Raw genomic sequence first — 22,951 nt, 5'->3', positions numbered from 1 at the left:
TCAGATGTGGTCTTTTGTGAGCTTTATAGAATTCCACTTCAAATACATAGCATATTATTCTTTTAAATTTTATTGTGGTAAGAACAGTTAATATGAGATCTACCCTCTTCTAAGTGTACAGTACAACAGATCTCCCAAGCTCACTCATATTGCTTAACTGAAACTTTGTGCCCAGTGATTGATTAGTAACTCTCCATTTCCCTCTACCCCCTGGCAACTATCATTCACTCTTTGATTCTATGAACTTGAGTATTTCAGAAATCTCACATAAGTGGAATCATGCAGTATTTGTCTTTCTGTGATTGACTGACTTCCCTTAGCATAATGTCCTCAGGCTTCATCTATGTTGTTGCCTGTTTCAGAATTTTCTTCTTTTTCAAGGCTGAATAGAATTCCATTGTATGTACATACCAGTTTCTTTATCCACTCATCAAGGTTTTTTCCGCATCTTGGCTATTGTGAATAGTGCTGCAATGAACACAGAAGTGCTAAGATTTCTTTGTATATAGTATATTCTAAAACTGTTTTACATCTTAAATAATTAAATTTACATGTTAATTTAGTCAGTCTTTTTTTCTCCCTTTGATGAGATTTAAGGGAGAAATCAGTTTTGATACATACGTGTTTACTGGCCTCATGGAACTAAAAGGAATCTTCAGAGATCACCTAGTCCTAGTCCACTGCTCTTTTCCTAGGTTGGCTGATCTCTAGAAATCCTTGCAAGATGACTTTTTTCTAAAAAATACATAAATTAGTTTTCATCTCTAAGAACTTAAAATTTGTTCTCCTGTACCTTTGCCTTTTTTCTTTCTTAGGCACTGACAGTAGTTACTGGTTTTCCTTTCATTTTCACTTACTCCTAATAAATACGACTTTATTCCACAGAGGCTGTGACCCCCCCCTTCTAATGGTGCTTGGCCCTTTAAAAGTGTTGTTATGCTGCACTTGTCTGTACTGCCTGGTTCATGTGGTAAAACGTGCATTCTTCTCCAAGAATTAAGTGTTTACATGCCTTCCCCAAGCATTATCCTCTCTATCCCATTCTCTAGCTTAAGGAGATCAGTTTAAGTATCATTTGTTTTGCTGTCTGAGTTGATAAATATTACTCCTTCCATTTTGGAAACTGCAGAAGGTACTATGTCTGAAATTGTCTAAAATGAAAATCACAAATTTCATTCTGAGAATACAAACAAATTCCTTACCTGCAGTTAATAGTATATTCTATTATGATAATAATTCAACCTGCCTTTCTTGGTAAGAATTCTAATGATGTTTTAAGTCCTGCCAAATAAGATGCAGTGATGGTATTGTGCTAACTCACACACACATTCAAAACCAGAAAGTTTTATGAAAAACTCCATTATTCAAAAAGTGAGATTTACAGAAAGATATGCTACTATTTCTATGAAACCTCCCAAATAAAACTTAACTAGTAAAATTAGAACAGATACTTTACTTTTTTCTCAAAACAATGGAATTTAGTCTTTTGGGATTTTCTCCAAGTTAAGAGTATTATAAAGTATACCTGAAATAAGTAAACTGTTGGAGACTAGAAATTTAAAAACTGCTACTAAGATGAAGACATTATTATTCATTGCTTAGTATGTTAAAAGAGCAATCCAACTTGGTATGAGGTAGGATTGTAGAGCAGTAAAACTGATTTACAAACCAGGCAGGAGAGTTGGCTTCATTACAGATGTACACAGACTCAGATGCTAGAATTCATATCAGACCCAAGCAGTGGGCACTGTTTTCCACCTGACAGTGCACCCACCTGATTATCCATTACCAATTGTAACAGCCGCATACTACCCTCACCCCCTTTTCAAGCCTGCCTGAAGCATTATGAGATACTCTGGGATATCAACATGTGTATACTTAACAAGAAATTCTCAGGGTTCAAATTTGTTGAAGTCATTATTACTCTACCCTGAGGAGTACCTAGCTCAAATTCTGAAACTTCTTTAAAATGCTTATTCTAGGTCATCCCTAGGTTAAGTGCTGCAAGTTTGAATGAAAGAATACCTTAGTCCCTAATGTCTCAAAGGTGTGCCACTTGATTTAGGTCCCTAAATCTCCGAGGATTCTGCAGGCAAAGTGAATGAGGACATTTTCTTGGTTTCTTGACTCTTGGTGAAGCAAGATATTGCTGCCGTTATTTGTGCTATCCATGTTCTCTGTTAAAAAATATAGTGAGAATGTTAAACTGACAATTTCTAACATATTTGGATTAATATTTTCCTTTGTATTTGTTGACTTGCTCTTTAAAACTGAAGACTGATGAAACATTTGCCTGTCTCCCATTTTCTGTCTTAAATAAAATGTATCATAAATACCTCCAATCACATGAATGCAAATGGATTAGATGAGTATGATATTCTGGATAAACAGTTGTGAGTAATCAAGAAACCATAATAGTTAAGGATGACTAATTACAAAGATGAATATTGGGAATGTAAGTAGTTTGAAAGTTGAACTTCTTAAATATCCACTTTGTGTGGAAATAGAAGTTCTTAATCAGCTGGCATAACTTGAAAAGCAGGCTGAGGGAAGAAATCGAGTCCTTGAAAATAATGCAGGCTTCCATTAACTGGCCACACTGCTGTCCTGATGAAAGCCTACCAAGGGAAAGATGAAAATGGAAACTTCTAAGATAGAGACACCAGAGTCAGATAGGCAGCTGCTCTTCAGCTCCATAGCTGTAAAAACTGGGGCCTATTTTCAAAGGGTGAAGAGAAGACTTGGTGGTTCATTACTGCAGGAGCCCCTCACTTAAGCTGGCATCATACTGTTTGCATACGGGGCTTTGAAATTGATTAGAACATCTTAAAAGCATGCAATCCAAAGCAGTTTTACCCTCATTTCCTATAGGCCTCCCAGAAGTCAGAGGCAGCTCTTAAGCTGCTGCTGCAGGAGAAACAAGGTAGGCTGTGTCAACACTGGGGATATAAGAAAATGGTCAGTGCTGAGGTTTCTGAGCCTGATGTGGTTAGATACTCATGTCGTTCCTGTCCTCCCAAACTTGACAAAACTTAACTTTCACTGTTCCTTAATGAGTTTGGAGTGAGATTTTTTTCCCTCTTACATCTGAAGAATCAAAACCTACAAGCCTGAAATACCTACCTTGATGTTTTCCGTTTGGGCTTGTAATAAGAACGCTGCTATACATTGTCGATATCTGTTTTCATGTTGTATGAGGAAAGCATTTCTCAGCCCAAAGACTAGAAAAAGATTAAGGACAAGACAACAGAGCATTCAATATGAAATCCATAGTTTCTGAGCTTAAGAACCTGGATTTTTGTTTGTTTATTAATGTGTGGGAGTTTTCTGTCCTATGTCTGAGAGTGCTCACTTAACTACGCAGACCTTTTCTTCCCTAGCCAACAACTTCCAAGACTTGATGAAATACATTTGTGGCTTAAGTGATGAAAAATGTGTTCCTCCCCAAGGAAGAAATTTAGTGTATTAGATAGACTTTGTGTAAAATAAAATACTAATATGAAAAATAATCAGTTTCTTTGACCACCCCCCGCCCCCCCACCATTCCTTTTTTTGTACTTAAAGGCAAGTTAAACATCAAGACAAGGGTTAAACAAATTAAGATGTGGCAAACATACAAAAACCACCTGAATGCGTCACAGCAATCCAAGAAAAGCCAAAAAAAAAAAAAAAAATGGACTCAAATAAAATCCAACATCCACCAAATTATGTGAAATGTAAAACAAAAACAAAAAACGTTGGCATGGTTTCTGTGTTTGAAAAGAAATGGTCTGTTCTGTTGTTTCCTAGCATCTCTTAAAGAAACAACAGGAGATTTTCCTGGGAAAGCAGATTTCCTTTCTTTTTATTAATACAGCTGGAGCTCTTAAAATGAAAGTTTGTCCTTGAATTATTTATACAACACTAGGGATAAAGTTCTGCAGCCTATATATTCTTTCTATAGTCAACTTATGTCTAGGAACAAAGCCAAACCAGGTCATACCGAGAACTACAGAGAGGAGGACAGGGTGCGTGCCTCTTCCTGGCTGATCATTAAGCTGATACTTGTTCACAGTCATTTTTTCTATTCCTTGAAGTTCGTGGGTTTAATTCATACTCACTGAGGCAAGTTGAGCCTCATTTCAGAATTGAAGCAAATATGAGACTTTTATTTTCTTAACTGTGAACTACTTAACTCTTACAAACTGTTAACAGTCCGTCCCTCATAATTCCTAAATTCTACCACAACAAAGCCTGACAAGGTCATGAAATTCTGTCCAGCTTTTCTGGGGTAAGAGAACTTAAATGTATTAAAATGACTTTCTGGAAAAAAGATCTGGCTGTGTTTGTTTAACTTCCTGATTTTTCTCCTTATAAATTCTCTGCAGCAAGTGAGGCTTTAAAGATCAGGTTGTTGTTCTTGGCTGGATTTCAGAATCCATTTTCCTCATAATTATATCTGTAGTTCTCAGTTATTTAAGGTATCCCTCATCTGTTTGGTTTGTAATATGACTACTAAACACTTCATAAGCAAAAGTATCTTGTATGGCGAGGTTTAGAAGATAAAATAAAGTGATAAAAAAATTAAAAAAGGAGTAGCTCTTTTCTCCCTGATGTTCTAATAATTAACAATAGTTGACATCATTTATTAAGCACTATCACTAGGCACAGTGCTATGTATTTTTTCTTTATTGTCATTTAAACCACATGTAGACTTTATAAGATAGGAATACTTAGCCCAAATCACCAAAACAATCTTGAGAAAGAACCACCTCGGTGCTGGAGGAATCAATGCTCCCTGAGCCCAGACTATACTGCAGTGACCAGAAGAGTATGTATGGTACCAGCACAGAAACAGACACATAGATCAATGAAATGACAGAAAGCCAGAAATAAACCCATGTACCCATGGTCAACTAATCTACAGCAAAAGAGGCAAAAATATATAATGGAGAAAGACAATCTCTCCAAAAAATGAGCTGGGAAAACTGGACAGCAATGTGTAAAAGAATGAAATTAGACCACTACCTAACACCATATATACACCAAAAAAAACCCCTCAAAATGGATTAAAGACTTAAAAGTAAGACTGGATACTATAAAACTCCTAGAGGAAAAGATAAGTGGGATACTCTTTGACAAAAATAGCAATATTTATTTGGATTTATCTCCTAGAGTAATGGGAACAAAAGCAAAAATAAACAAATGGGACCTAATTAAATTTAAAAGCTTTTGCAGAGCAAAGGAAACCATAAAAAGACAACCTACAGAAGAAGAGGAAATATTTGCAAATGATGCAGCTAACAAGGGATTAATTTCCAAAATAAACAGCTTATACAACTCAGTATCAAAAAAGCAAATAGCCTAGTAAGAAATGGGCAAAAGATCTAAACAGGAATTTCTCCAAAGGAGACATACAGATGGCCAACAGGCACATGACAAGATGCTCAACATCACTAATTATTACAGAAATGCAGATCGTAACTACAGTGAGGTGCCACCGCACACAGGGCAGAATGTCCCATCATTAAAAAGTCTACAAATAATAAATGCTGGAGAGGGTGTAGAGAAATGGGAACTCTCCCTACACTATTGATGGGAATGTAAATTGCTGCGTTCTCTATGGAAAACAGTATGGAGGTTTGGAGGTTCTATAAAAAACTAAAAATTACCAGATGACCCAGCAATCCTACTTCTGGGTATATATCTGGAAAAGACAAAAATTGAAATGATACATACACCCCAATGTTCATAGCAGCACTACAGTAGCCAAGACATGGAAACATCCTAAATGTCCATCAACAGACACACACACTCACACACACAGGAATATTACTCAGCCACAAAAAAGAACAGTGCCATTTACAGCAACATGGATGGACCTAGAGATATGTAAAGTGACATCTTAACAGAAAGACAAATACAGTATTTCTTATGGAATCTAAAAAAGGGATACAAATGAGCTTATTTACAAAATAGACTCAGAAAAAAAATCCGTAATTATCAAAGGGGAAAGGTAAGGGAGGGATATATTAGGAATCTGAGATTAATAGATACACACTACTATATCAACATTGTGTCTGACTTTTTGCAACCCCATGAACTGTAGCCTGCCAGGCTCCTCTGTCCATGGAATTTTCCCGGCAAGAATACTGGAGTGGGTTGTCATTTCCTCCTCCAGGGAATCTTTCTGACCCAGGGATTGAACCTGCATTTCTTGTGTCTCCTGCATTGACAGGTGAGTTCTTCACCATTGTGCCACCTGGGAAGCCCTGCTGTATCAACATGTGAAACAGATAGAGGCCTTTCCTGGTGGCTCAGTGGTAAAGAATCCACCGGCCAATGCAGTAGACACGGGTTCGATCCCCGGTCCAGGAAGACCACACATGCTGTGGGGCAACTAAGCCTGTGCCCAAGGGCCCAGGAGCTGCAGCTACAGAGCCCGCGTGCTGCAGCCGACTGAAGCTGGCTGCCCTAGAGCCTGCGCTCTGCAACAGGAGCCACTGCAGTGAGAAGCCTGCGCACTGCAATTAGAGAGTGGCCCTCACTTCCCACAACCACAGAAAAGCCCACGCAACAATAAAGACCCAGCACAGCCAAAGAGAAATAAAATTAGAAAGACAGATAAACAACAAGGACCTACTACATAGCACAGGGAATTAAATTCTTCAGTACCTTGTAATAACCTACAATGGAAAAGAATCTGAAAAAAATGTGTGTGTGCGTGTGTGTATAAAATGGAATCACTGCTGTATACTTGGAACACTGTAAATCCACTATACTTCAATTTTTTAAAAAAAAAGTCAACTAATTTCAAATGAGGACACAGATTAGGTGTATTTTTCTAAGGTCACACAGTATGTGAATGATACAGCCAGGATGTGAAACTAGGTTTCTGTCACTTCAAAGCACAATCCCTTTGTTTCAGACTTTATTCTGTTTCACCCTACAGCTATTCTGACTCAGGCACTGTATCTGAACAGTTAAAATAATTTAAATTATTTAAAAATTTAAAATAATTTAAAAACAAAAATGAAATAGTCGTGGCAAATTAAAAAGTAAAACATGGTGGAAGTATGGTTTTAAAAAGGTATGGATTTTATTTAAGAAAGAAAGAAAAAAAAAGGAATACAAAAGAAAAAACATGCCTCTCCCAAGGGAATCCCAGGATGTCAGATTTCCCATAGAGTCCAGCTGTCTGGCGGGGCTGTGGCTGACCTGAGCCCAAGCTGCTTCCCTCTCCTGCTGGGGGATCACACGCATTCCTCGGCTCACATCCATAAATCCTGGCAGAATCTTTTAACTATGGCCACTCTAGTTAAGAAGGCTGTGTCCCTCTGAGATGCCCCTTTCTAAGCTTGCTCAGGAAAGCTCTCTGGTTTAGGCAGATTTTGGCCTCTGATCTAAGAGGCCTTAAGGCCTGTCCAGCCGTTTTTCAGCAAAGCTTCTATTTCTTCTAAGTAGAACAGACAAGGGAAGCAGAAGGCTCTAGTTCTGGATGCAGGTTCCTCCCACCCCACTGGAGCCCTGCTGCTCTTGGGGAGAGTTTGGATACACTGAGGATTTAAACATTCAAATATAAAACCTAGTTGCATAACATGCTGATGTAAACTGTGGCTCTTACTTGTTGGTGTGTTCATGGTGCGATGTTGCCGTGCCATGTATAGGCTGGTCCCCTGCTGCTGACTAGGGACCAGCCCGCCCAGGGCTGCTGGACTGGGTACTGCAGGGCTTGGACTGTCCTCCCTGCCCTCTCCTCCTTGGTGCAGGAAGGCACTCCCCTCCTGCTGTCTCTGCTGGTCTCCTATGAGCCTGTACCCAAGGCAGAAGGAGGCCTGATTCCTTTCAAACACTGCTGCCCTCCCACCCAGTACTAAGTCAGCCAAGATGTCCTTCAAGTGTCTCGGAGACCCAGGGCTTTCCTGAAAGGATGTACTGATCTTTCATTGTTCTGAGGACTCCATCTTTCTGACTCCGAGGCACTTAGAGAGTCCCTGGTTCTCAGGAAATGCTTGAAAAACAAAAATATATATTTCTGATCTATACACATGTGTATGTATGTACACATATTTATATGTTTATTTCTGGCATTTTTCTATAGAGCAATTGCAGTAAAATATCTTAGGCTTTCCTAGCATGTCTTGGTTTACCAGTGCTTTAACAATAACATTGGTACTAAAATGATTAACAGACCTAATAATAGCCATCATTTATTGACTGCTTTACCTGCATTATTTAATTCTCATGACAACCAACTGGGGAAGATATTATCTTGATTTTATCAAGATGAATTATGAACAAAGCTACTGGAAATGATGGAATTCCAGCTGAGCTATTAAAAATCCTAAAAGATGATGCTGTTAAAGTGTTGTACTCAATATGAAAGCAAATTTGGAAAACTCAGCAGTGGCCGCAGGACTGGAAAAGGTCAGTTTTCATTCCAATGCCAAAGAAGGGCAATGCCAAAGAATGTTCAAACTAACATACAATTGCCCTCATTTCACACACTAGCAGAGTTATGCTCAAAATCCTTTAAACTAGGCTTCAGCAGTATGTGAAGTGAGAAACTTCCAGGTGTACAAGCTGGGTTTAGAAAAGGCAGAGGAACTAGAGATCAAATTGCCAATATTTGTTGGATCATAGAAAAAGCAAGGGAATTCCAGAAAAATATCTACTTCTGCTTCATTGACTATGCCCTTGGCTGTGTGGACCACAACAAACCGGAAAATTCTATAAGAGATGGGAATACCAGACTGCCTTACCTCTCCCCTGAGAAAGCTGTATGAAGGTCAAGAAGCGACAGTTAGAACTGGACACGGGATAACTGACTGGTTCATACTTAAGAAAGGAATATGACAAGGCTATATGCTGTCACCCTGTTTTTTTAATGTATATGCAGAGTGCATCATGCAAAATGCCAGGGTGGATGAATCACAAGCTGGAATCAAGATTGCCAGGAGAAGCATCAACAACCTCAGATAGGCAAATGACAACCACTCTAATGGCAGAAAGTGAAGAGGAACTAAAAAGCCTCTTGATGAGGGTGAAAGGGGAGAATGAAAAAGCTGGCTTAAAACTGAACATTCAAAAACTAAGATTATAGCATCCAGTCCCATCACTGCATGGCAAAGAGAAGGGCAAAAAGTGGAAACAGTGACAGATTTTATTTTCTTGTGCTCAGAAATTAGTGTGGATTGGTGACTGCAACCATGAAAATAAAACACTTGCTCCTTGGAAGGAAAGCTATGACAAACTTAGACAGCGTATTAAAAAGCAGAAACATCACTTTGCCAACAAAGGGCCATACAGTCAAAGCTATGGTTATTCCAGTAGTCATGTACAGATGTGAGAGTTAGACCATAAGAAAAGCTCAGTGCCAAAGAATTTTGATTTGTAGGACTGGAGTGCTAGAGAAGACTCTTGAGAGTCCCTTGGACAGCAGGGAGATCAAACCAGTCAATCCTAAAGGAAATCAACCCTGAATATTCATTGGAAGGACTGATGTTGAAGCTCCATACTTTGGCCACCTGATGCAAAGATCTGACTCACTGGAGAAGACCCTGATACTGGGAAAGACTGAGGGCAGGAGGAGAAGGGGATGACAAGAGGATGAGATGGTTGGATGGCATCACCAACTCAATGGACACAAGTCTGAGCAAACTCCAGGAAGTAGTGAAGGATAGGGAACCCTGGCATGCTGCATCCATGGAGTTGCAATTTACATATTGAATTGGCCCAAAAGTTTGTTAGGCTTTTCCATAAGATCTTATAGAAAAGGCACAATGAACTTTTTGGCCAACCCAATACCTTGCACCCAGAGTCACAGTTAGCAAGGGGCAGAGCTGGGTCATCCAAGTGTTGGAAGAAAGTCCAGTACTCTTTCCATAACTAGCCTGTAGAATGAGTGATATTTAACTACATAGAAACTCAGTATCATCTTTGTTGAAGATTTAAATTGGATTCATGTCCTGCTATCAAAAAAAGGCCAACATAACACTCTGGGATGGCAAAGAGATGAACTGAATGATGGAAATAAGACACATACCTGACACGTGGAGTGGATCGAGACCTCTGACAACCAGTCTGTCTAGTGGAATGGGCTGGTCGATGACTGTACATGAACCACCTTCTTTGATTACTGCTTGCAGCTCAGGAGTAAGTGAAGGGCACATTAAGCCAGGGTCTGAGCCTCCAAGTTTCTGAAATTTAGGGGGAAAATAATGGGAAAAGTAGGAAATAAATACTGACACACACACATACAGTACATCCTTAAATAAACTGATTTTTAGAGACAATTGTTTGAAACCCAGCTTACTGTTTTTTTTAGGATCTTGAAAAGCATTTCCCAAAGTACACAGTGATTTAAAGCACAGTGTTTCTGAGCCCCAAGTTTAATCACCTGAATAAGTAAGTGGTTAATTCCATAGCCTGGAAACATTAAATCACCATCACATCACTGGAAAGATCTTCATTTCCAGTATCCCTCTGTAGTACTGAGTTAAATGAATGAGAAAGAGGAGCCTCATCTGGGCCCATGCTATGTATGGGATCTTACATTAAAATCTAAATAAATAGACTCCATGCTCTATGATTTATAAATAACTGAAATTGTTTTGAAGATATATGCTAAATTAAAAAGGATGTCAAAAATTGTGATGTACATGAAGCAATTTGTGCATTAAATAGCAAAGAGAAATGAAAACACAACATTCTTTATTTCTTTTTCCAAAAAAAAAAGTGACACCTGATGTCTTCTCTGGGTGGTTATTTCTGCTCCTGTGAAGCCAATAAAATTCTCAAATTTATCAGACAGAAGAATTTAAAGGGGGATTTAAAACAGGTAACATTCCTTATTTTAGAATCAAGTTGTGAAGCATGAAGGCAGAATATTATAACATGGTCAGTAATGAGTCACGGGCTCTGATCTGTGCCACTATGTAAAGAGAAGGTAAGCTGTGCTTAATGTCAGGTTTTGGAAGGGGACAGAGATTTTTCAGGGCTTGACCTGTTCAGACATGCTAGTCTGGCAGCTAAAATCAGGAGGCCATCCAAGTTTCGAAACTGACTCTTAGTGTCTCCAACAGCCACTCCCTCCCCAACTACTGATCAACTATTCACAGATCGATTAATGGGTATCTATTTTATTGCTTGTGAGCTAAGTCACTTCAGTTGTATCCGACTCTCTATGACCCCGTGGACTGCTCCTCTGTCCATAGGATTCTCCAGGTAAGAGTACTGGAGTGGGTTGCTAAGCCCTCCTCCAGGGGATCTTCCTGAACCAGGGATCGAACCTGTGTCTCTTATGTCTCCTACATTAGCAGGTGGGTTCTTTACGACTAGCGCCAAGTGGGAAGCCCATTTTTAAAAATTGAGTATAGGTTCTTAAATTATTTAGCTTAATTAACCAACATACCACTTTCCTGGTGGCTCAGTGGTAAAGAATCTGCCTGCTAACGCAGGAGACACGAGTTTGATCCCTGGGTTGGGAAGATTCCCTGGAGAAGGAAATGGCAACCCAACTCCAGTATTCTTGCCTGGGAAATCCCAGGGACAGAAGGGCCTGGTGGGCTACAGTCCATGGAGTCGCAAGAGAGTCGGACACGACTTATGGACTAAAACAACAAACGACAGAGACCAACACGCCATTTGGGAGCTGAGAGTATTAAAATATCCGAGAGATCCGGTCTCACGATCTCAACATCGGGGTAAGGCTAGCCACTAAGTGAAAGAGTGAGTGGGTTAGAACATTAAGTATCTCTGATGGCCAAGGAGAAACTGCAGCTCTTCCCACCTCTAAGGGCTGCAGAAAAGGCCCCTTCCTGAAAGCACTTGCTTCAGTCAGGGAACAGACTGTGAAATGGGAAAGTGGTGGACCATGAGACCCATGGCTTAATGGGGAGTAACGACAACAGTGGTAACAATTAATACTTAAAAGAGGAAAATCCCTAGTCTTAGAAGAGATTTTGTGGCTCTAGCCCTTGGTGACTATTTTTTTCACTGTGATGCCAACTGTACATCTGTTTGGCATCTGCAGTTCTTAACTACAGGTAGACTCTGAGAGACCAGGGCCCCTTCCCACCTGCAGCCCCCTACATCATCACTTCTCAGGAAGGAGGTACACTTTCAAACGAGAATGCATTTGGCAGATGGTTTCACCTGCTCTGACAACTTTCACTGTGGTGGACAATGTGGATGAGGAAAAGGCTGATATGGACAAAAGGATCTGAATTTCATTTGTTGAGGCTGGCCAGGCATAAAGTCCTGTGGCTTCTGGGACTCCCCTCAAAAGTATACGGACTTGAGTCATTCTAAAAATACACACACCCTTTGGCATCCTTATGAAATGGGACTTGCTTTTGTTACTGACGTTTTTCAGTTCAGAACTCTATGACAGAAAAAGTCAATACTTTTAAATGCCTCCAATTTATGGAGGGTAAAGTCCGATTTGAAGTACATGAATTTTTTTCTCTTTTTAACAACTTATTCCGAAATATCTCCAAACTCATTCAACAGACTTATTTAGAAACAACAGATTTTTACCTTTTTGTTGCGCTTAGTTTTCGTAACTAAGAGGAAATCATCAAAGAGAAACAGATAAACATCTAGGAATCTTGTGCTTTCTGAGGAAAGAAAGAAGATGAAATTGGGGCTGGAAATAGCAAGCAAAAGTTTTTTTTTTTTTTCTTTTCTTTTTTTTTTTTTTTTTTTTTTTTTTTTTTTTTCTTTTCTTTTTTTTTTTTTTTTTCTTTTTTTTTTTTTCTTTTTTTTTTTTTTTCCTTTTTTTTTTTTTTTTTTTTTCTTTTCTTTTTAAATCAAAGAAACCCTTTAGAAAACAACACAGAACAGGGATCTGGGTGTAGGAGACTCAGGGAGTTTCAATCACGTGGGTCATTACAACTGAGCTGATTTCTCCCTAAAGCAGGGACCTGATATGAGCTCACACTTCCAACTTTAAAGATATTAGTGATGCATTTCATGTGGATCTAAGATAACTTGGGTGATATTTGTAGCGGTTTCAGCTAAGCCAGGACACACCCATTGACCAACAGTATACCAGCATTTTTGCCTCCTGGCAAAGGTATACACTACTAGAGAAAAGGCACTTTGTCATTGCTGTGGACTGAACTGCATAGCCCCCCAATTCTTTGTGGAAGCCCCAACCCACATTGTGTACTCGGAATAAGAAAGTAATTAAGGTTAGATGAAGGCTTAAGGGAGGACCCCGGTCTGGCAGGGTGAATATCATCCAAAAGGACACGCCAAGGCATGCATGCTCTCTCTGCCATGTATGGACACTGAGAAAGCTGGAAAGAGAGCTCTCACCAGGAACCAAATCAGCAGGCGACTTGATCTTAGACTTCCACCCTCCAGCACTGTGAGAAATAAACAATGTCTCCTGTTTAAGTCACCCAGCTGGCAGCATTTTGTTATGGTGGCCCTAGCTGATTAAGAGTCATTAAAACAATTTGTTTCTCGAGTTTTGCAATGTGTCTATACATGTTTAAAGTCTTCATGTAGCTTTATATTTACAACCTTTTCTTAATATCACTTTTGATGATAACTGAAGGCAAATAGGCTTTTCTGCTTTTCCCTAAGGAGACAGCAAAAGAAGGGAAAAATATTGGAGAGATCGCTCCCCTTCTTGATTTAACTCTATCCCTTAGAAATTAGAAATGGTTAAATTTAAATGATTTTAGAGGAAAGGGCAGTCCCTTTAGAGGGGGATGTGACAGGCACTTAAAGGAAATGTAAGAAAAATCAAGTAAGTATTTTTTATTATTCTGTTTGTTTATATTATTCTAGAAGTTCTTTCTTGTATATCCTGGAAATACAATGTCTAAGGTTAAATTAATACATACAATATCTAACATTCCCCTTCTTTAAGCTTAGAGGAAAGATACTTCCTATATTTGCCCCGAAGAGAAACTAGATATTTTATTCAATCTTGAATTATCCTTGAATATTTTTTAAGTGTTTTTCCATCACTACTAGAAACTCCTTCTGGCAAACTGGGCTGTGGCACAGACTGCCGGTGGTCTCTCAAAAGCAATTCTTATTTTGTAGTAATGAAATTTCCAAGTTTTAGTGGGTAGATGTTTACTGTGAACAAATACATGTGCCAGCTTTCCTTGTAGCTGAATGTGACCAAGTGGCTGAATTCTGACCAATGGGATAGGAGTTAGAATGTGGGCAGAATTCAGTCACTTGGTCACATTCAGCTACGAGGAAAGCTGGCACGTATACTTCCAAGCAGCCACCTGTGCATCAATGATTAAGGCAGAATCTTGCCCCTAAGAGCTTTAACTGTAATAAGAGCAGACACATAATAAATACAGACATGATTTGAGATAAATTCAAGAACTGACAGTGCTAAAGTAAAGATGGGATTATGAAAAAGGATGACTAAAAGAGGAACATTGTAGGCTTAAAGCCAGAGTATTCATATTCACTATCCCAGGAGTCTGAAGCCACGGGTCACACAACCAGTTCTGAGACTTACTAACTGGTGCGGTTCTAGCTCGGTTCGGTCTTTCTCTCACAGAGCCTGAGCTGTGGGGTTCCCATCGCACTGCGGGGCTTCCCTGGTGGCTCAGCTGGTGAAGAATCTGCCTGCAATGGGAGAGACCTGGGTTCGATCCCTGGGTTGGGAAGATACCTGGGAGAAGGGAGAGGCTACCCACCCCAGTGTTCTGGTCTGGAGAATTCCATGGACTGTACGGTTCACGGGGTTGCAAAGAATCGGACATGACTGAGCGACTTTCACTTCACTTCATCTCCCCGCTAGGGGACGGAGCAGTCCCACCGGCTCACCCCAGCTCTGCAGCGGCCTGGACAATGGCTGTTCTCCAGGTGCCACAGCTGGCTACTCGGCCATCACACTGGCCTGAACTTCACTCACTTCTATTTAGAAACACCAATCTGTGGGCGGCAGTGCATTTGTGGAAGTTATGTGCTGACATGAATTCCAATGGGAAGCTGGTTAAACTTCGAAAGTTATAAAAACGTGTACCTTCTGGGAATGAGAAAATGCACTTATTTAATCTTAACACCACAGTTTTTAAGGCTAGAACAGATTCTGAAACATATTAGTAGCAGGTATCATCGTTATCATTGTTATCACCACTGTCATCACAAACATTTACAGAAGAGATTAAGAAAATTTAAACAATTTCCCTAAAGCCCACCATTGGTGCTAAAGCCCCTTATTCTTGGTCCAGTGCTTTCCCCATTCAAAACAATATCCTATTTATTCTAATATTATTACCCCCACCACATTTCCATACCAACTCTGAGTCCAAGTCCCAGTGACTTTAAACTTGATATAACACTCCTGTATGACGACGCCTCCCCCTCTGATGAAACCTGACTAACAGCATGTACTGTTAAACATGAGCCTGGCGTTACTAATATTTACACAGGTCTTCCTTTTTGATCCACACCCATTTCTAACATTTTAGGATAGGCTAGTGCAACTCACTGTGATGGGGAAATTGGTGGACACAGGGAAGATGTGAAATAAAATCTCTGATAATTCCAGGCAGAGGCCAAATCTTGGAGGGAAAGTCATGTGACTGTACACAGAACTGTGTTTTGCTTCCTTACTTTTGGTTTTGGTTGGATCTGGCTTTGTCACAATGATATAGTTATTTCTGAAATTGTAAATAACACTAAAGAAAGTGTAAAATTATTATCTTTTCAAAGGCAAGTGGGGGCAGGGCGAGTCTACAGGTGGAGAATGGTTGAAAAACAAAGACCCAGAGTCTTCCCACCTCACCCTGCGTCACTGGAGCCTTCAGGCTGATCTCTCTGCTTTGTCTCCTCCAGCCACTTTGCACACTGCTTTTCAGAACTTGTTCTTCAACAACTTTTAACCCTATTGTGTCCCTGTGTGAGGACCCAGTGGCTTCCTGCTATCTGCAGTCTCCTGGCTGGATCCCTCTGGCTTCCAAGGCAGTCGCTAAAATTCTGGAAGCCAGCTAGGCTGAGGCAGCCTGTTGGCTTGGGTCTGAAAGCTGCCATTAACTTGCCAAGTGACCTTGAATGTGTTATGGAACGTCCCCGTATTTGTCCTGTGATGTGGAATTAAATGTAACTTCTCTGCATGACTCACTGGCAGGAGAAAATGCACGCAAAACTCCCTTGCTGTGAAACATCAGGCGTGTCTGAGTGGGCAGGGCTTATGTCCCAGGCTGACATCGAACACTATCTTGAAAATAGAGCAGATTCTCAACAGATGTGTCCTGAATAAGGACTTACTGCCCAGCAGCCCCTACCGACAAGATCTCAGATGACTATAAACATGCAATCTCACATCCTACAGGGCTTCACACACTGTAGGTGCTCAATCAAGATTTTGTGAAGTAATGAATCAATGAATGAAAGCAAATCTTACTTCAGCTGGGCAGCCTTTCTGACCATGACATTTACTGAGCGCTGACTCTCTACCAACCATTCTTCCGAGAGCTACCTACATCCAATAGCTCACTTAAATCCTCACAACAGAGGGGAAACTGCAGTGTGGGGAGACTGCTGAACAAGGCTCCTGGTTACAGAGACAGCAAATGTGGAGCTGGGAAGGGAGCCTGGCGGCCAGCTCGGGGAACACCCTCCTAACCATGCTCGGAGTCTCTTCTTCCAGGTGGCCTCTGCCTCCAAGCTTTTTCTCATGCTGTGCTTTTCATTTGGGATGTCCTCCCTCCTGTCCTCCCACTGACCTAACATCCTTCTATTCGCCAGTCCTCCCTCCAGTCCCAGGGACCATAAGGAGCCTTTCCGGGGCACTCCAGCATCGGACTCTCCTCCGGACTCAGACCGCAGGTCTGCTTACTGGGGCAGACCTTCTCAGCTTGAGGGAAAGGATTATCCAGGATAGTGATTCTCTATCCTCCAATCCCGTGCAGCACAAAGTGTGTTACATAACAGCTTCTCCGTCAACACTGACAATCTGACTGACCAGCTCAATGAGGGTGGGAACGACTGATGTCGAGTGTTTACTAGGTTCCAGATCTTGAGCTTGGAGAGGGAAATGGCAACTCACTCCAGTATTCTTGCTTAGAAAATCCCATTGACAGAGGAGCCTGCTAGGCTACAGTCCACGGGGTCACAAGAGTTGGACACGTCTTAGCGACCAAGCCACCACCACCACCAGACCTTGAGCTAAGCTCTTCATCTGGACTTCAGTCTTGTAAGATACATACAGTCACCCCGTTTTAGAGGCGGGTGGTCTGATCAAGCTGGAGTCTGTGTGACTCCGCAGGATGCTGATTCACATCTGCTGTCACCTCTGCCACAAGCAAATGCAGTTCCTGCCACCCTTCTGTTAGCCGCAGCTGGACAAGTTACAAGGGAGCAAAGGTGTTCGGTTTGTAAAGGAAGCAGTTATTTACCTGCAAGAGTTAACTTTCCTTCATAGAGAAGGTGTCTGTTGGTTGGTGACAGGATGTTTTCTGCCATGTGTTCTTTAAAAATGTGTTTCAGGCACTGGAAAAACAAGGGAGAAAAATCAAAGAGAAGTTAGTGATTAGAAGACAGCATGTCCCAGGAGCTGGGGCAATTCAACTCTGTCTACAAAGTTGGAGACATTTGGAAATGCCGGTAAGTGGCCATGGGACTGGGGAAGAATGGGAAAACCTCTTAGGAGGACCAGCCCAGGAATGGCGTGAGGATGCCAGCCTCCCCACCACACACAATGCCACGTGGATGAAGGCTTATAATTCTGGTGGGCAGCTGGGGGCTCTGTAATAAGATCAGTGTATTTCCACCCACATGCCAAACGTCTGGAAAGGGACCTATGTTCTAACTGATCCCTCTTGTACCTCTGGAATGAAAAACCTTTTATCTCGATCCCAAAGTGGAGGCCACACTACAACCTCCTGTAGATGTCTGAACTTCTGAAAATTGTCAAGCCACTTCACTTTTCCTTCAAGATCCCCTAAAAGACAAGACACATCCAATATATTTTAAAATGGATGAGACATTACAGCATAAAATTTAACCAAGATCCATAGAAATCATTCAGACACTGAACCCCCTGGAACCAAACTATATCTTAGGTTCATTTAACATATTTCTTGCTGTTTGAACACCTTAGAAAAACTCACTAATTTGAAATCAGCCTCTTGCAGAGAAAATGAAGCTGAACTAATTCAATAAATTGTAAATGTGCATTTTTATTTCAATAATACTAATAATGCCCCTGGTAGCTCTCTCATATTCCCTGCATCATACAGCTGGTGATTATAGGAAGGAAAAAAAATCAGACTAACAAGGACAAGCATATCTTTTTGTCTTAATCATAAAACACACATTCCCTTTATGGTAAAGTTGATTATTTCTTTTGGTAAGAATGTGTTTTTTCTTCAAAGGTTTGTATTAGTTTCCCAATATTTTTAAATAACATATTGCTATTGAGGTTTTGAAATGATTTTTGAAAATATGGAGGGCAAGTCGTGCACCCACAGAATTAATGGTTAGGGGAATCTATGAGAATTCACTATCTTTAAGCTCATAAACTCAGAGGAAGGCCACAGGGATGCCTTTCCTCAACAATGAAAATTCAGATTTTATTGAGAAATTCCTGGAAGAGATGTTATTATCTTCCTCACAAACCTATCAAAATGAGTAATAATCTTCAAAATTACTTTAAAATTTAAAAAAGTCTGTCCTTAATTGAATTTTCTGTCAATCAATTTGATAAACTTAATTCTAGTTCCTTGGGTCGGTCATTAGAGAATTTGAACAAAAACTTAGAAAAGGGAAAGAACTCCTGAGTGGTCATTTTACTTCTAAACATGCAAAAGAAAAAATATATAATTTCTGTACAGCTGATAATTATCAATTTGAATTGTTCCTTTTTTGATGCTCCCTAGGAAATCTTTTATGGACACCTATCACGGATTTCTTTATTTGGATTTGACTACACATAGCTACCCAAATAAACTTAAATTATTACAGGGCTTGCTCTTTTATCTCCTAATTTCAGTTCTAAATATTGCAGTTGGCATTATATTTAGATTGGCCCTTGATTTCAGTGACCTAAAAAAAATGATGGTGGTAATTTATCCTCCAGAAAGGCTTTTCATGCTGTTTACTTCCATTTGCTTTGTGTGTGGGTTCAGTATGGATGTTAAAAACAAAGTGCCTTCATCATCTGGGAAGTAGAAGTTTTCCTGCCTGAACTCACATCTGAAAATCGTGGAGACCGAGCCAAGTCCTGCGTGAACCCTTAGGAGTTAAGAGTTCTCACAGGGTTGGCCAGGATGTGAGTGGAGCCCATTGTTTCGAGTGTGTTTGATTTACATTGCAAACTCAAAGTCAAATCCACATTTCCAGAGCCAGTAACCTCAACCCAATGGAATCACCTCCTAGGTTGGAAGCCCAGCTGGTTCCCAGGAGCACCAGGGCCCCCCAACTCTTTGACTAGAGCTGACACTGGGGCTCTGGGTCCCTCATTTCAGGGACTTACGGATTGACTTTTCCACCTTTTCCTTGATGGAGTAGATCATGATTTTCTCCGTAGAGTCTGTACTCCTTTTCCAGATATTCTTCAGCAACAAGGGGTATCGAGTCAGCCTGTGTAGTGGGGCCACGAGCAGCTCAGGTAAGTGAAGGCGTCTACACTGGTCGTTTTGCTCACACCACTGGGGAAGGCAAAACCAGGCCCATCAGAAGATCGCTTCTCCTATCGGGGCACTGAGGAATCTGGACACAAGAAGACCTTAAGAGATCTCACTCAGTAATGACATAATACACCTGTGAGCTTGCTGGGAAAAACTATAAGGACTGAATATTCATTGGAAGGACTAGATCTTGCTTTTGAAAATTCCTTATTAAACCGTCTTAGCAAGCATTTATCTACTAGTACCGAATTCAGGATCTCAAATGGGTTTTTTTTTGCAAAGTGCTTAAGAAGTATTATACACATATTCCAGCCTTGTTTACCCTTCTGACTGACTTTAGTTTTCCCTTTTGCTCTTCCCTGGCCCCTGGGGTTGATTTCTGGGTTTGCCAACTCTGCTACCACCTTTGCTATAGTGCAGTTAGGAAAACTGAGAATCAACACTGGATGGGGAGAAAGGAAAAGGAAGAATTTTTGCTTGTTGGGTGAGTTCCGTAACTCTCCTTTGTTGGAGGGAATCAGAATAATGAGAAAATGAGGTTGAAGAGGCTGATCTACATCATATAGAAGACAGATGAGAAGAAAAAAGACACAAATGGTTGTCAATAGCGAGAGTTTGTTCAAGGAGGCGGCTGCCAGGTGTACATGCAATGGGGAAGACATGAAAGGAAATTTTAGTAAGTACTGCTACAAGTTAGGCCTTACAAATGGCTGAGAAAAGAAGTGAAAGGCAAAGGAGAAAAGGAAAGATATATTCCTCTGAATGCAGAGTTCCAAAGAACAGCAAGGAGAGATAAAGTCTTCCTAAGTGAACAATGTAAAGAAATAGAGGAAAACAATAGAATGGGAAAGACTAGAGATCTCTTCAAGAAAACCAGAGATACCAAGGGAACATTTCATGCAAAGATGGTAACAATAAAGGACAGAAATGGTATGGAACTAACAGAAGCAGAAGATATTAAGAAGAGGTGGCAATAACACACAGAAGAACTGTATCAAAAAGATCTTAATGACCCAAATCATCAACACAGTGTGATCACTTACCTAGAGCTAGACATTAGTGTGAAGTCAAGTGGGCCTTAGGAAGCATTACTAGGAGCAAAGCTCGTGGAGGTGTTATAATTCTGGCTCAATTATTTAGAATCCTAAAAGATGATGTTGTTAAAGTGCTGCACTCAATATGACAGCAAATTTGAAAAACTCAACAGTGGCTGCAGGACTGGAAAAGGCATTTTCATTCCAATCCCAAAGAAAGGCAATGCCAAAGAATGTTCAAACTACTGCACAAATCACACTCATTTCACATGCTAGCAAGGTAATGCTCAAAATCCTTCAAGCTAGGCTTCAATAGTACGTGAACCAAGAACTTCCAGATGCCAAAGCTGGATTCAGAAAAGGCAGAGGAACCAGAGATCAAATTGCCAACATTTGTTAGATCACAGAGAAAGCAAAGGAATTCCAGAGAAACATCTACTTCTGGTTCATTGACCACACTAAACCCTTTGACTGTGTCCATCACAGCAAACTGCGGAAACTTCTTAAAGAGATGGGAATACCAGACCACCTTACCTGTCTCCAGAGAAACCTATATGCATGTCAAGAAGCAACAGTTACAACCAGACATGGAATAATGGACTGGTTCAAGATTGGGAAAAAAGTATGTCAAGGCTGTATACTGTCACTCTGCTTATTTAACTTCTATGCAGAGCACATTATGAGAAATGCTGGGCTGGATGAATCACAAGCTGGAATCAAGACTGGCAGGAGAAATATCAATAATCTTAGATATGCAGATGACACCACCTTAATGGCAGAAAGTGAAGAGGAACTAAAGAGCTTTTTGGTGAAAGTGAAAGAGGACAGTGAAAAAGTTGGCTTAAAACTCAACATTCAAAAAATGAAGATCGTGGCACCTGGTCCCATCACTTCATGGTAAACAGGTGGGGAAAAAATGGAAACAGTGACAGACTTTATTTTCCTGGGTTCCAAAGTCACTGTGATGGTGACTGCAGCCATGAAATTAAAAGATGCTTGTTCCTAGGGGGAAAAAAAAGCTATGACAGACCTAGACAGTGTATTACAAAGCAGAGAACATCACTTTGTTGACAGAAGTCCATATGGTCAAAGCTATGGTTTTTCCAGTAGTCATGTACAGATGTGAGAGCTGGACCATAAAGAAGGCTAAGCACCCAAGAATTGATGTTTTCGAGCTGTGGTGTTGGAGAAGATTCTTGAGAGTGTTTTCAAGAAAGAAGTTTCCTCTTGGAAAACAAGGGGATCCAACCAGTCAATCCTAAAAGAAATAAACCCTGAACATTCATTGGAAGGACTGATGCTGATGATGAAGCGCCAATACTTCGGCCATCTGATGCAAAGAGCCGACTCTTTGAAAAAGAACCTGAGGGCAAGAAAAGAAGGGGATGACAGAGGATGAGATGGTTGGATGGGGTCACTGACTCAATGGACATGAGTTTGAGCAGACTCTGGGAGATAGTGAAGGACAGGGAAGCCGGCGTGCTGCAGTCCATGGGGTTGTGAAGAATTGGACACAGCTTAGTGACAACAAGAACACACATGGAAGTCACAGCCACCACCCACCACCCCATTTTACTGGCTCCATTCTTTTCTTTGGAAGAAGAGAGCTCTTTCTCTTTCTCCCCCTCTCTTCCCTTCTCCAACTGTCCCCCTTTTCTCTCCTAGCCTCAAGCTTTGCAACTCTCCTTGTCTTCCATACCCTCCTACCCTAACAGCTATATCACATGTCTTCTAAAAACTTCCAGGACTCTTCCTTATGGGAATTCTGCCATGCATGATCTTTCCCACTTCCCCACCTACAGATGGCAGGTCAGAAAAGTGAGGCCAGAGGTGCCTGGAGGATGGAGCTCTAGGGGCTAGGCTTTAAGGCTGAGGGACCACCTCCCCTCTCTGCACCTCAGACTCCTCCTCTATAAAATGGGAGTAGGTATTAGACGAATTCCTATTTCTCATCCAGCTCAAAATGGCTGTGATTCTCACTGGGGTTGAAGGGATGCAGGAAGCAGAGACTGCAGCCATGAAAGGGCTGGGAGCAGAAAGAGTAGAGGAAAGAGGTGTGGAAAGGTCGTCATCATCTGTGGCCTTCAGTTCAGTTGCTCAGTTGTGTCTGACTCTCTGCGACCCCATGGACTGCAGCACGCCAGACCTCCCTGTCCATCACCAACTCCCAGAGATTTAGTGGCTGATTGCTGTCCTGAGTCACCGGCAGCAGCATTCCAGCGCTACCTGCTGGTCCTTGTGGGAAGCTGGGGAGCTCCAGTAATTCATTTCTCATCAGCAGTGAGGGATTCCCTCAAAACACACAGCCCTGGGTCACTG

At 41.0% G+C, this 22,951-nt stretch overlaps 1 protein-coding gene across 1 annotated transcript in view; it reads right to left on the bottom strand.

The window, feature by feature from the left end:
• Window positions 1-54: 54 nt before the first annotated feature.
• PLEKHG7 (pleckstrin homology and RhoGEF domain containing G7) overlaps window positions 55-22,951 on the bottom strand; it is a 93,391-nt gene continuing 70,494 nt past the window's right edge. The window contains exons 12-19 of the mRNA XM_065934201.1: window positions 19,445-19,619; window positions 17,796-17,911; window positions 17,367-17,460; window positions 12,520-12,599; window positions 10,025-10,178; window positions 3,124-3,221; window positions 2,026-2,177; window positions 55-735 (exon numbers count right to left, since the gene is read on the bottom strand). Coding sequence (XP_065790273.1) covers window positions 2,070-2,177; window positions 3,124-3,221; window positions 10,025-10,178; window positions 12,520-12,599; window positions 17,367-17,460; window positions 17,796-17,911; window positions 19,445-19,619 — 825 coding nt within the window. The 3' untranslated portion in view covers window positions 55-735; window positions 2,026-2,069. The remainder of the gene's footprint in view (window positions 736-2,025; window positions 2,178-3,123; window positions 3,222-10,024; window positions 10,179-12,519; window positions 12,600-17,366; window positions 17,461-17,795; window positions 17,912-19,444; window positions 19,620-22,951) is intronic.

This window comes from Muntiacus reevesi, chromosome 4 (assembly GCF_963930625.1).
Source record: "Muntiacus reevesi chromosome 4, mMunRee1.1, whole genome shotgun sequence".
Lineage (NCBI taxonomy): Eukaryota > Metazoa > Chordata > Mammalia > Artiodactyla > Cervidae > Muntiacus > Muntiacus reevesi.
This window is presented reverse-complemented; position numbering and strand designations above follow the sequence as displayed.